Below are 14,401 nucleotides of genomic sequence, written 5' to 3'. Positions count from 1 at the left end.
AGCCCATGGGAGCTGTTTGGGAAGTGGGTGGAAGCAAGCCCTGCACCCACACAAGTGGTGGGATGTCTAGATTCAGGTCAGAAACAGACACATGACGTATCTGGAGGTTTACCCCACTGCTGGCTTCAGAGGTCTCACCATCACTGCCAGGAGAGGTTAGAGCAGCCGCCAAGATGCTCCCACAGCCTGGTGTTGGCACCACACAGAGAGGCCACACCAGGACGTGGATAACGTCAACAGCAGAGGCTGCAGGAGGACACCAGCAGATCCTGCCCAGAGCTTGTTTGAGCAATCACTGACAGCAACAGCAGCAGCTCACCCAGGAGCACATGCAGCACTCCTGCAGCAGCAGCCCCCAGCTCTCCCATTCCTGTGCTTCACACCTGCTGGGGGGGAGATCACCAGCAGGTCCTACACACAGCAACAGATGTAGATGCTCCTCTACCCCTGGCGGATCCTTCTGTGCTTAATTGTGCTGCAGCCTCTCCACTTTTTAAAACAAAGTGTATTTTCCCTTGGTGGAGTGTACCATGAAAGCACCAGCAGCTGCTGAAGCTTTAATTTCCTGTTACCCCCCGTGTGACACAGTCAATATCCAGGACAAGAAATTAAGTGATCACTCAAAAGCAAATTCCCAAACTTCAGAAGCAGGCAGCAACAGACTGATGAACATGCACAGAACCCAGCCCCAGGGAGCAAAGCTCTTCAGTGGGGGAAGGAGGGAAAGAACCAAGAACCACCCTGGTGTTTTCCTGTTCAGGTTTACCTGTCATGAAGCTGAGATGTTCAGGTGGAATATTTATGATGTCAGTAGAGTTTAAGGGCTTGGGATTTTTCCCCTGTTGTTTTAGCAGGTGGTGGCAGGGCCAGAAACCCCCCAGCAAAAAGACCTAAGGTCAGGAGAAAGAGAGGGGAGAGAGCACCCTGCAGGCAGGGCTCCTGCTGTTTGCCACAGCAGGTTAGTGGCACTTCCTGACCAGTGAGCTTGGACAAGAACCACAGCCCAGCACTAACCATTACTAGCAAAAAGACAAACCAGCAGGTTTGGAAGCAACGTGGCTCAGTGAAGCTTCACCTCGTGCAAAGGAGGTGCTGTCAGGAGAGAACCTGAACCAGGAGCTGCACACAGGCAGATACCAGCAGGGACAGGCCAAACGAAAGAGAAACTGCCCCCCCCCCCAGAAAGAAATTCTAGAGTAAGATTTAACTGCAGCTGAGGCAGCTACAATCCATTTCAACACTGTCAAATGCAGCAAGTTTCCAAAGGATTCAATCACTACTTAAATCATCTTCGTAATTTAAAAAAAAATGCCTGTAAGATAAGACCAGGAGCTAATTATGCCATTTAAATTTAGTGAAGGGAGAATTCTCTTTTTGCTGGGATTTTTCCTTCTTAACTGCAATAAAGAAAAAGCCCAAGGGTCTAAAATTAATAATCTAATAAACTTTGCTAAGTGAACATTGTAACAGATAGGCCTGGATGAGATTTTCTGTAAATGCCAGACAATTTCCCTTGATCTTTATCAGCAGAGACACTGCTCTGGCTTCAGCAAGAAGAAATTAAATTTGGTGCAAAATAACAACATCTGGGTGAGACTGTGTTTGTCAAACTAGCAATGCCAGGCTGAGAATATTAAAATTAACTCAGAAGGGTTTCACATTTGTGTTTCCATACCAACATATTAGCCCGCTCCAGAGAGCAGTGCAACTACCCTCCCTCAGTGCAGGATCCCCAGCTGGTGCCAGGGCCAAACCCAACCCGAGACACACAGCAGGGCAGCAGCAAGTTTCCTGCAACCAGCACATACCTCAACATAGAATCATAGAATTATTTTGATTGGAAAAGATCTTAAAGATCTTCCAGTCCACCCATGAACCAGCACTGCCAAGCCCACCACTAACCCATGTCCCTCAGCACCACATCTACATGTCTCCTAAACACCTCCAGGATATGGCTGGAAGACATTTTTTTGTGAAAGGGAAGAGACTAAAGTCCTGAGTTATTTTTAAACACTAATTTAGACTCAGAAACATAACAATTCCTACATTATATCACACCTGTAAATTTCAGTCTACTTAATTTTGTGTTTAGCTTGAACAACAGAGTGGTCAGCAGCAGAGATGTTGGAGAACAAACCACCTGTGGGACAATATGCAAGGAATTCTCACATCAATAACTCACTTGTTGTTAATTTAATGTAACTGCCAGCCTGCTGTTTGTTTGTTGTGGCTGGTGAGACTCAGTGTATGTTCCTGAGCCTGGTCTGTGGTCTCTTCTGGTTTTATTTATTAGCCAAACCACACTCTCTTAAACTGATTATTTTGTGCTGCTGTATGGTAAAGTCACTTTGGACAGTTTATTATATTAATAGGTAGTGTATTTGTTGCTGGTTTTAACTTCAGCATGGCAATGTGGGGGGAGGCAAACAACATCCTGGGGGGTTGATTTGAGCCTTCAGACCCCAGCACCAGATCCCTTGGTGATGTCCTGAGACAGAAGCTTGTCCCCTACCATGAGCAGTGGGGAGATGTGTTCCAGTACTTAAAGGGTGGCTCCAAGAAGATGGAGACTCTCTATTTGCAAGGAGTCCCATGGAAAAGGCAAGAGGTCATGGACACAAGTTGCTCCTGAGGAGACTCCACTTGGACACAAGAGGTAAATTTTTCACCATGAGGACAGTCAAACAATGGAATAATTTCCCAAGAGAAGTGGTGGATTCCCCCACATTGGACAGTTTTAAGTCTCACCTTGGCAGGGTGCTGAGCCACCTCATATAAACTACAGTAGTACCTAGAAAGGTTGGATCAGATGATCCTTGAGGTCCCTTCCAACCTGGCATTCTAGGAATCTATGACACAAGAAGTCAAACCACTGTGCTGGGTCCAAGCACAATTTCTAGACCTGGAGCAGCCTCTGGCACTGCAACCATCAAAATACTCTTAAACAAGCAGCAAAAGATCCATCAATTTTAAAATGTGGCTCTTCTACAGACTTGGAGACTAAATTTAAGATAAGAAAAGTTAAAGGATTTTCAAAGTCTCATGAATTGTCCTTCCAAGTCCAAAACCCTTTATACAAGGTAATTAAAGTGAGCTCCTCAATGGTTCCAGCTAGGAATTCCTCTTCTATAATGGGGTTGGCAAAAGATTTTTTAAATTATTCATGATATTTTATAAGCAGAAACAGTCATGAGTTATTCAATTAAATGCTTTTTCTTCCCCACCATCAAGAATAATGGCAATTCAGCACACCAAGGCTTTTCAGAGTTCCAGCAGCTCCAAAACCCCTGCACAGGAAAAGGGCTCTCGTGGCCACGATGGAAATCATGGTCTTAAAACAGGGAGGAAAAAAAAATAAAAATCAGAGGAAGGGATTCAGCTTTCTCCAGAAGAGGCAGGAAGTTCAGAGCTTAGAGCACCAGAGCTTGCTACACTATGCACAGGCTGTAGTGACACAGAGTGTCAGTCACACACACAACAAACACTCTGATGTTATTTTTTGTCAGATGGTAGGGGAGGAGATAAACACTTTGTATTCCAGCCAGGTTGTTCACCATTTCTGCAGCTAGTCCCCATTTCCAATGCCTAGGAAACCAATCCCTTATTAGTTTTACTCCATTCTCCTTAGCAGAATTGGAACTTAATGGTCACTGCATTAAGAAGCATGGGAGAAAAAAATGCTGTTACCTCCACAGCAATTTATTTGATCTTACATTGAGAAAAACAACACATTAAACTTAATCAGTCAGTTGTGGACCAGCACAGAGCTTTGCCATGATCCCACAGGCTTCAGCCAGCTTTGGGTCTTGCTATTAGGCAGGCAGGAGCAAAAACAAATCAATTATTCTGAAAAAAATATCTGCATGAAGGAAAAAAAAATGATGCTTGACTGCTCATCCCTTCTTTTTTAAATATAGGCAAAAATGCCCTTAATACAGAATGATGGAACCTGAATAAGAAAACACTCAACAAGCAAGCACTCCTTTCACTGCACATTAACCATGGACAGAGTATGTTTCGCCTGGATAAAGGCCCTAAAGAAAAAAGTGCAGATTTAAGTGACACAAACTAGTCCATACCCACAGTAGAAAGTATCTGTCAAAGGCCAGTTTTGCTAACAAGACAACACATCACATCATCATCAGGAAAATGAGAGAGCTGCCAGCACAGCACTCATGGCATCAGGCCACCAGGCACCCCAAAACCCCACAGAGAGCACCAGGGACCCTACTTGTGAGCAAGGCAGCCTCTGCCCACCCTCACATGGAGATACTGATGTTCTTCTGCAGTGGACAGCAATGACCAAGGCACAAGTTTTGGTCAGATGCCCACCAAGCATCACACTGGGTTTGCACCCAGTGGTTCTTGGGACTGGCAGGATCACACAAGATGGTACTTGCACAGAGAGTTTGATTCTTGGGGAAATGGGTTTTTAATTTATTTTTAAATCTGCACTTGAAGAGGTTTAGTCTTCAACTTCACATTTGCTGTTTCAGCTACAGGAACATTTAAGGGCAATCCCTGCAGAGCTGCTGTGTAGCAAATCAGGTGTATCATTGATCATAAAAAGCACAGATAATATACACAAACTTATGAAAAGAAGTGAACAGAAAGCCTCCAGCCACCTGGGTTCTGATTGCCAGGTGGTGAGGAGGAGGAGCAGAAGAGCCTCCTCCTCCCACCCCATGCCTGGACCACCCCAGTGCTCACCTTGGAAGACAGCAGCGTTCTGGATGACGAGGAACTTTAGCTCCATGCTGGCAGACTGCAGCAGCTGCTCCATGTTCAGACGGGCTGTTGCCTGGTACTTCTCCTCCATCTTCCTCGAGCAGCACGTGGAGCCCTTTGGGATACATACTTGCAGATCAGACCCTGGAGAGGAGACACAAGCAGGGCAGAAAAAGTGCATGAGGAGTCGGAATGGCTGGGAGCAGAAGCAAACTCCATGCGCTGGTATCGCTGCAATTACCCTCTGGGCAGAGTGAGGACGTTTCTGGAATTTGTCCTGAGCAAGCAGCTTGGCCAAAGGAGAAGCCTGCTAAGGCAGAGGCAGGATTGCTGAGCAGCAGCCCCCAGAGCTGTGCTCCTGCCTCAGCTCCCACACCAGCCACCCAGGGCTGGTGCCCAGCAGAGCATCGCCCTGCTGGCTCCTGCACAGCCACCACACCTGGGCAGCCACAGGACAGGGAGTGGGAGATGGGAAAAGGAGCCAGCATTGAAGCTGTGGATTTGCAGCAAGGGGAGCAAGGAGCACAGCTCAGCACACAGGACGTGCCTGGAATTTGCATAAAGACTTCAAGCTAGCTTAAAACAAACAACAACTGCATTATTTGCCTGCCACCTCCATCCTTTTGCATCCACAGCAATAACAGTAACAACAGGAGGGCAGAACAATAACAGTGTATTTTTTTTAATGCAGACTTCTAAGTTGTGCAAGCCTCCTGAGTCCTCCCACAGTTTTCACCATCCCATCCTTTCTCCAAAGCTTCATGGCTTCCTTTGGACAAGTTCCACTGCAGAGGGCAGGTCCTGAGACCTGCACTGAGCACTGAAAGAGGGAAGGAAGTGCTTTTCAGCAGCAGATGTCCCACTGCATGGGCAGCACCTCCACCCATCCAACCAGGAAGGTACAAAAGCCAAGGAACAAAGGCCAGAGGAACATCACCTGCTCTGGCATCTCAAGATAAAGCTTGAAGCACTGGTCAGTGATGCAAGACTGTTTTTTACATTCCCTAAATGTTCCCAAAGCACGTACTTCTGGAAGTAGCAGGCAATTTTAAGGAAAGTATTTTTAGATAAAAATTGATAAATACATCTAGAAAAAAAATATATTCATCTTTTGGGTTCAGACATCAGGAGAAGATGGAGCAGAAGAGCTGGAAGCAGCAACAGAAAGTCTCATTCTGATCACCCTTCCATGGCAAACCATGACCCCACAAACACAAGCAGAGCAAGACACTCATATCAAAGCAAACAGCCCTTGTCATGCAAAACTCATCTAATCTGCTGCTGCTGTTTGCTACAGAGGGTTTTTCCCTGTAATAAAAGCAAGTTTGGTAATAAACATCTTAGTTCTGCAAGGATTACTCCTCCTTCCATGTTCCTCTCTTCTCACCTTCTTCAGAGTCTTGCCACATCCACTCTCTCACTAATTACTAGAAAGTGTCAAAAGTCACATTTGTGAGTGTACTCTACAAGAAGAGGATTCATATTAATTCAGTTCAATCGTGTACCTGCTGGAGAAGAGTCACGCACACCACTGAGGGCAAGGCAGCTGTCAGGGCTGGGGAGCAGTGACAACAGAAACCCACCTCCCTCCTCCCTGCCCCATCCCTTCTGCTGGCACAGCCTGGGGAAAACAACTCAAAACACTTCACCTGCAACCTGCACTTCAGGCACTGAAAGGAGATTTCATCGATGCGAGTCCTGCTGTTGCTGCAAAACAACACACGGCAAAGGGGGAGAAAGAGCCTTAGCTCAAGGCTGGACCCAGATCATCATCCTGGCTCCATCTCCACCTGCTGACTCACTTTCCCCTTCTGCAAAGCAGGATGGCAGCACAAATTCCTTCATCAAGCCCTCCAACTGCCAGCAAGCCATCACCATCAAGCCAGCACCACTGGCATCTAAAGATCTCAGCAGCTCGTGAACTCACCCTCTCCAGAGGAGCAACAGGTATTTCAGGCATCAAAATTCAACAGGGACCATAAAGCCACAGAACAAGACACTGCATTAACAAGAGGAGCAGTTTTATAACAGCAAGTTAAAGAGCTTTTTTTAAGTCAGCTCCAGGTCCATTTGCAGCACAAAAAGGCTTAGCATGATCCCTTTAACACTGCTGTGCAGCCACACACTTCTTGGTAACACAAAGCTGAGTTCCTCCTACATTTATCATACTAGGAAATGTTTCAAATTAACAAAAAAAAAAACCTTCCATGATTAATGGCAATTCCAATCTAGAAAATCTGAGAGCTGGCAATTAAAAGATCTGTGGAAGTTCAAGTCAGGGATAGGAAGCAGCAAGGTCATCTGCTCAAGTCCCATCCTTCTTTTTAGCAATTAAGCAAATTTCTCCCATTAAATGGATTTTTATTTTTGTGAAGTGAAAAGGCAGACACGTGCTGCAGCAGAGCCATCACAGAGGAGGAGGAAAAAGCCTGAAGATTAACTCTGACAGCTTAAAACACTTTACAGAGGTAGCTAACCAACATGGGTGATCAGAAATGCCATGGTAAATGCAACAGGTCAGAACAGGCTTTTATCAGCAACCAGGAACAAGGTCCATCTTGGTACAGGGAGTTGCTACAGGGGGCAAGGGGATGGGGCCTGACTCCCACCTGCCAGCTCTTTGCTGCACGTGGCTTTGCCAGAGGTTGAGCACACTCAGACAGACCCATCTCTAGGTCCCAAGAGTAAGGAAAGGAGGTTTTGCTGCCCAGGATCCCAGTCCCCCGAGAGCCATTTACTCACCAGTGGAACGGGGACTGCGCTTTCTGACCTCCCAATACTCTTGGGGTTTATTCATGTCATACCTTGGAAGACCCTCTTCTGCACTCATGCTGCAGCACCACCCAAGAGACCCAGGTCCAGCAGCCCAGAGCTAGGAGCTGTGCCAGCCATGCATGTTCCAGGAGCACAGCGGATGCAGGGACACAAACACCTGGAAACACCACAAGCCTACAGAGCTGACACTAGCATGAAATAAACTGCCACTCGTTTCTGGCTCCATAAATGCCATGGAAATGGTCCTATGAATCATTAGATCCTACACTCCCACACCTCCCAACTCACCCTCTAAGCATTTTATCTAATAGACCCCCCACCCCCCAGTGATAGCTCTGACTTTGAAGATAGCAAAGTCCATTCCACTGCCTAATGGCCCTTACTGTTAAGACATTTTATCTCCCAGCCTACCCTCCCCTTTTTCTTAAAGTTTCAAGCCATTACCTCGTAATTCCAGCCCCAGCCCTTGTAAACAACCTCCTCCTTTGCTACAGAACATTACAAATTCATTTTCAAAAAGGAAGGGTCCCACAAATGACTCCATCATCTTCGTTAAATTGCATTTGGATGCTCACGTACCAATGTAGGCAAGATTAGTGATACTGATGTGATGCTGGGCACGGGACACTGATCCCCTGACACCCACCTCCCATGGGTGAGGAGGAGCTGGATGCAGACACCAGGCACCCTCAGAGCACTGGGCCATTTATGCCATCTTGGGGAGCAGCAGTGTAAATGCTCCAATAATTTTGCATTCACTTGTAGCTGACAGAACTCATCTCTCCAGCTGCAGTGACTCCAGCAGCACCCCTGCCTCTTCCTCCTCCTTCTGACAGAGGGAATTTGTACTGAAGTCAGTGAATTTAAAGCATTAAATTTTACTTTGATGTACAATTATTCCCACTGATAGGTGGTTAGTACAGCAGAAGTGAAAATAATTTCAGTGGATTAAATGACAAAAAAGCCCCTCTGAGATCACCTGCAGGCAGGTGTGAACTCCTTCCTGAGGCTGAAGGACTGTATTTTGATTTTAATCACCCCAGGATAGCTCCAGCCCTGCCAGCAGATCCAGGCAGGCAAGCCATGCACATAAACCTGCCCACCCAGATCCAACAGCAGCTTAACCCAGATTAACATTCCCCCCAATTTTATCCTAGGCTTTGCCAAAATAAGAACCTGGCCCTGGTTAATGTTCCTGCAGCCTCCTCCCCCTTCTGTGGTCTGGAGATGTCAGAGGGTTTCCTGCCTCCCTCTTAGCTCACCCATTGTTAATGTTACCCATAAGAAAGCTGCTGCCTTGTGTTCATTTTCTTTCTCTAATTGTTTCACAGTCAACACCAAGCTTGAAGCAGGGAAAAAAAAAAAAAAAAGCAGTGATTCAACCTCTAAATGTAGTAGATTTTCTCCCAGCTATTTCAATACTCCTTTTTATTAAAAACCTTTTAAACTATGTGACATGGGGATCATGCATCTGTCGCCAGCTTTTAATGCTCAGCATTTGGGGGGAAAAGGAAATGCAACTGCTCAAAACCCACATTAAGTGCTGATGTTTTTAAAACCTAATTATGGAGATATAAATTATAAACCAACCTCGTTCAATAGGTGATTAAAGTTGGAGCAGTATTGGTACTACATGGGATATTTATTACTGCTTCATTATCCTTTTCTATTCCATCTTGTGTTTCACAAGGCCATCTGACTCTGGATTCCTTCCCAAGTCTTGCAACATTGGCCAGATGATTGCCATGCAAATACAACCCTCTATACCACCCCATCTTTTAAAAGAAGAAGTTACAGAGCAAATAGAGATGTTTTACAGAGTCAGGTTTTTCTCCTGACAAATGCATCAACAATGCTGTCATCAAAAATATGGAGTTAATTTGTGGGCACCCACTCAACCATACTCATTTGTTACAGTCACACCCACCCACCCTATGGCCATTCCAAAGACTGGGAAAAACACCATTCTGGGTGTTGTTAAATTTAACCCCTGTGGGGATGGGGGGAAATTAATGAGCTCACTATAAAACCACTGCCTGGGGAGGTTACTAAATTTTAGGGTTCTGCTCCTGCTCTCTTAACTATCAAGAGAGCAACTTGCAGGCCTGAAATAATTAAGAACAGAAAACTCAATTATCTAGTAAACTAAGATCTTAAGCCTCCATGCTAAGCTAAATGGAAAGGCTGCAAGGGGAGGAAAATCATTAGTCCCACTTGGGGAAAAACAGAGTAAAAGGGCAAGAGTACAAAGGGAGTCAGCTCACAAGCAAAGGTGCCTTGAAAAAGGTTGACACGCTCAGCCAGCCAGTTGTTGAGCTTTACACCTCAACTCCAGAAGCAAAAGGTTAATCTCCTCAATTTTTTGAGGGTGAATCTATATTTGCTTCCAACAAAGGGAATGAACAAAAAGTTGGAAGCTGCATTCTGCTGGGGGAGGAGGAAAACAGACCTGCTGGCAGATATCTCTGCTGAGAGAAATGTTCTTCAGCTTTCCTACAGCCCAGGGCAGAGACACCCATCCCCTCTCTCCCCAGCTTGGCAAGGCAACAACTTGTCCCTTCCCCTCTTCCCACATGCACCAACCCAATTGCTTGGAGTGTCACCACAAACACAAAGAAACCCGAATGGCAAAGAGGAGAGAAAAACAGACCTGAAAAAAAAAAATATGGAAATTCAAGTTCCTGTTTGTACATGAGAAATTATGCAGAGAGAAGACAAAAGGAAGAAGCAAACCAAGACAGGCAGCATCAGAACAAGAGAATTTAGCTATTAATGACTGTGAAGCTACCCCAGCAGGCTGGCTCACAAGCTGGCATTAAGTCTCAACTTGAGGAAGCCTCAGAAGAGCCCCCTCCCATCACCCTGCACTCCTCTCAGGCACAACTCGTCTAGCTGAGTGGAGCTGTTGGCATGAATTACATCCTCACACCCCTCCCAACAGTCAGCCACAGCTGACAGGAGTTAGGTCGTGCTGCTCCCCACCTCCAAGCATGCCAAAGCATGCTCTGAAGCTGCAAAAAACCTGGTCCTCAGGCTGCAGGACCAGAGGAGACCAAGTTCCTGCTCCCTGCCTGATGCATGCCTGCAGCTAGAATTACTCCCAGAACATTAATGCTGCTCATGAAACAGCACGATATTTCCTTCACATTTATCAGAATTGCCTTTTTTTTAATTAAAGAGTACCAGCCTGCTGTGGCTGGGCTCCTCTGTGGGAGCTCTGTGACACTGTTCCCACAGCCCATGCACCACTGGTCCAGCAAAAAGGAGCCACGGGACATTTCTCCTGCCTGTGTTGCAACTTGCCAGCATTTCCTCTACTTGTGCCTTCAGCCACAACTGCTCATCATACAAAAATGTAGCTTCTAGAAGTCACTGCTTTCAGTTTGTGTCCAAAAAAAGAAAAAAAAAAAACAACCCACCCAAAACCAACAAAACCTCCACATTTTAAATAATGGTTGAAACCCTCAATTTTCTCCAGAGTGATATGATCTACAGGCAAAGGTTCTCTGAATTGATTCTGCTGTGATTTGTGGCCAGGAACTCAAAAACTTTTTCTTTTTTAATTGACAGATGTATGAAAGGAAGAAAAGCAATAACCAGAAGCCTGGAAAATAGTCCTTGAATGATGTTCCTCTATTACAGAGATTTATGCAGCTGCTAGGAGGGGAAGGGAAGGCTCTGAAGTGTAATTACTACACAGAGTCGTGTAAGATGGGTCAGATCCAAGGTATAAGCAAGTAGTCATTGCTTTAATTATGATCAAGTTTATGTACTTAGGCAAATGTAAAATCCACTTTCCATTTGATATGTGGGAGCTTTATCATCATAACAAGCTGGAAGCATTCACTGGGAACATCAGCCCTGTTACGAGCTATCGATCCAGCAACCCACAGGCTCTGCAGAGAGGCAAAGGGCTCCTCACTGACCATCATGGATGCAGGCAGGGGCTCCCAGAGGAGCAAGAGCACAACTGAGCAACTCCAGCACCCTGAACCCTGCTGGGAAAGGAAGGTTCCCAGGCAAAGGCACCCACTGCAAGCACGGCCCAGGCAGCACCACTGTGCCTGCAGCTGGGATGGAGGCCACTGGTTTCTGGGGAAAGGACTGACCACATTGCAGCACAGAGACCCCAGCAGCCCCCCACCACTCCGAGCACAGCCTACAGGGACCCACCAGGAGCACCCCAGCTCCTGCCCCTCAGCACCTCTCCCTATAAAAATGCACTCCAAGAAAGTTACTCAGGGCTCAAAGCAAACATTTCACTGACTTTCACAGAAGCAAGGGCAGACGTTTCTTTGATTACAAACAAGCAAAAGAATTTGTCAGTGCAGGTGTGGTAAGAGCAGCTCTTCCCCTTCTTGCAAGACATTCCCAGCACAACCTCCATACTGACCAGGAGAGCTGTGGGATGGAGAGAGAAGAGATGCTGCTCCTGCAGCTGCTCTGAAGGGGCATTAAGAGTAAAAATTGGAATCTTTTAGCAAAACAGAGTAAAATATTGGAAGGGCATGTAAGGATAGGAGGGGGCAGGGGAGGTACTCTCTGAGCAGGACTTCCAACTAAACTCTCCTAGATCTCACAGCTGGTGGTAAGCCGAGGCATTGCTACAGTCCTACAGACCAAAGGACCTGGGATTTGCACCTGCAAACACAGCACCTTGCAGTCCCAACCCTGGGCGCCCCTTTTCTCCCCTCCCTCTCCTGAGCTGCAGCAGATCCTTGCTGAAGCCATTCCCGTGTTTCTGGCCGGTGCCACAGGGAATGCCAGTCACCAAACTCAGCACATCAGTATTAAACGCAGGCAGGGCTGGCGATGAGCTCATTGCACCTCCCCTGGCACGTTTGCCTCTTTTTCTCTTCCTTTTCATACTTTGATCACCAGCCTTTCAGGGCAGGCTGAAAAGCTTCTCCGCTGCATATTTAACCCAACAGCAGCACCCGAGCTCTCCAGGCAGCACCAAACAAGTTCCCAAAACCCTCCGTTTGTGCACACACACACACACTGGAAGTGCCCAACCACCCGCCTTGGAGGAGCCGACTCTCCCGACTTACCAAAAAGCCGCAAAAAAAGGCCTTTAAAAGGCCGGGAATTAAATTATTCCACATTTTCAAATAGGAAGGGAGCACGTACACCGCAAGCAGGATGCGGGTGGGGAGGTTTGGTGCAGTACCTGTGCTGCTCACCGCACAGCTCAGGAACATCTCGCCCAGGGCAAGTGACAGCCTCCCGCACAAGAGCCCGCAGGGCACACAGCCCCGGGCCCCGCAGGGCACACAGCCCCGGCCCCGCAGGGCACACAGCCCCGGGCCCCGCAGGGCACACAGCCCCGGGCCCCGCAGGGCACACAGCCCGGGGCCCCGCAGGGCACACAGCCCGGGGCCCCGCAGGGCACACAGCCCGGGGCCCCGCAGGGCACACAGCCCGGGGCCCCGCAGGGCACACAGCCCCGGCCCCGCAGGGCACACAGCCCGGGGCCCCGCAGGGCACACAGCCCCGGGCCCCGCAGGGCACACAGCCCCGGGCCCGCAGAGCTGCCTGTTGCCGGCTCCGATGCCTGGAGCTCGGGCAGCCCCGCAGCTCAGGCCGGGGGTCCGGCTGCTCTCAGAGCAGTTTCCCCTCAGCTGCCGGCCCCGCTCCCCGCACCACTGCTGGGCACACGGGCTGTTAGAGAAAGCAGCTCTGGCCACCCCAGGACCGGCGGGGACCGAGCGGTGCGTGACACCCCGCGCCCTGCCCCGCACCCGAGCCCGGTAGAGGCGTGCGGGGGCGGCCGGTTCGGCGGGGCAGCACTGCCCGGCAGCCCCAGCTCGCCCCGGAGCCACCTCTGGGTAAAACACTGCCCAGAGCAACAAGAGAGAGCGGAAAAAAGCCCCGCTCGTCCAGACTCCTGTTCCCGGGAGGCCCCGGGTTAGCCCAGCCCCGGGGCTCCCGGCCACCAGGGCGGGCAGCCCTGCACCCCGCGCCCGGGGACGAGCAGCTCCCCGGCTCCGCAGGGTCCCGCAGCCGCACACCAGCCCACCCCCGCACCCCTTTAGCCCCACACCCGAGCCACCCGGCAACCCCTCCAGAGCCTCGGCGAGCCCCGGGGGAGAGCAGCGGCAGGTCGGGGGGGGGTCTCACCTGGCACGGGGCTCTCGGGCACCCACTTGGCTCCGGGCTGCAGCGCTTGGAAGGAGGCTCGGACCGGGCGGCAAGCAGCTTCCCCCGCCGGCTGGGCCAGCCCCGGGGCACCGAGCAGCACCAGCAGCAGCACCCACAGCAGCAGCAGCACCGCGGCGCCGCTGCCCGACATCCTCCCGGGGCGCTGCCCTACACCCCACCGGCAGGCAGCCCCCCGCTGCCGGGGCCGTGCTGCGGAGCCCGGAGGAGCTCAGCTCAGCTCAGCCCAGCCCAGCCCAGCCCAGCCCAGCTCAGCTCAGCTCAGCCCCGCGCCTCGCGTGGGAGCGGCGGGACCGGCCCCGCGCCCCGCCCCGTGGCCGCCTCCCCCCGCCGCTTCCCGGGAAACTTGCCCCGCGCCCCGCCCCGCCCGGGCCCCGGGAGCAGCAGCACCTGCGGGGGTGCGGGGGGAGGCCGCAGCTGCTGCTGCTCCGGAGGTTTTGCACTCAGAGACCTTCAAGTCCCGTCATCATCCTTCCCCAGCCCCGTGGGATTCCCTCCAGGTGATCCCTGTCTCTCAAGAAATAAGGAAGATCAAGCTCCAGGTGTGGTCTCATCAGGGCAGAGCAGAGGGGGAGGAGAACCTCCCTCAACCTGCTGGACACAGTTTTCTTACTGCAACCCAGGAGACCACTGGCCCTCTTTGGGGGGTGCAGGGTCCTGGGACAGCTCCAAAGCCCTGGACAAGCCCAGGGGTGCCCGCTGGTCTGGGGTGCCTCTAAGTGAGCACTGGACAAACCAC

General features: G+C 49.8%; 1 protein-coding gene across 1 annotated transcript in view; it reads right to left on the bottom strand.

The window, feature by feature from the left end:
• The window catches only part of GPC3 (glypican 3), a 141,268-nt gene extending 127,473 nt beyond the window's left edge, over nt 1-13,795 (bottom strand). Inside the window, exons 1-2 of the mRNA XM_051630195.1 lie at nt 13,624-13,795; nt 4,711-4,872 (exon numbers count right to left, since the gene is read on the bottom strand). Coding sequence (XP_051486155.1) covers nt 4,711-4,872; nt 13,624-13,795 — 334 coding nt within the window. The remainder of the gene's footprint in view (nt 1-4,710; nt 4,873-13,623) is intronic.
• Between the last annotated feature and the right edge of the window lie 606 nt (nt 13,796-14,401).

This window comes from Apus apus, chromosome 12, assembly GCF_020740795.1.
Source record: "Apus apus isolate bApuApu2 chromosome 12, bApuApu2.pri.cur, whole genome shotgun sequence".
Classification (NCBI taxonomy): Eukaryota; Metazoa; Chordata; class Aves; order Apodiformes; family Apodidae; genus Apus; species Apus apus.
The sequence above is the reverse complement of the archived record's forward strand: the minus strand, read 5'-3'. Positions and strand labels throughout refer to the sequence as shown.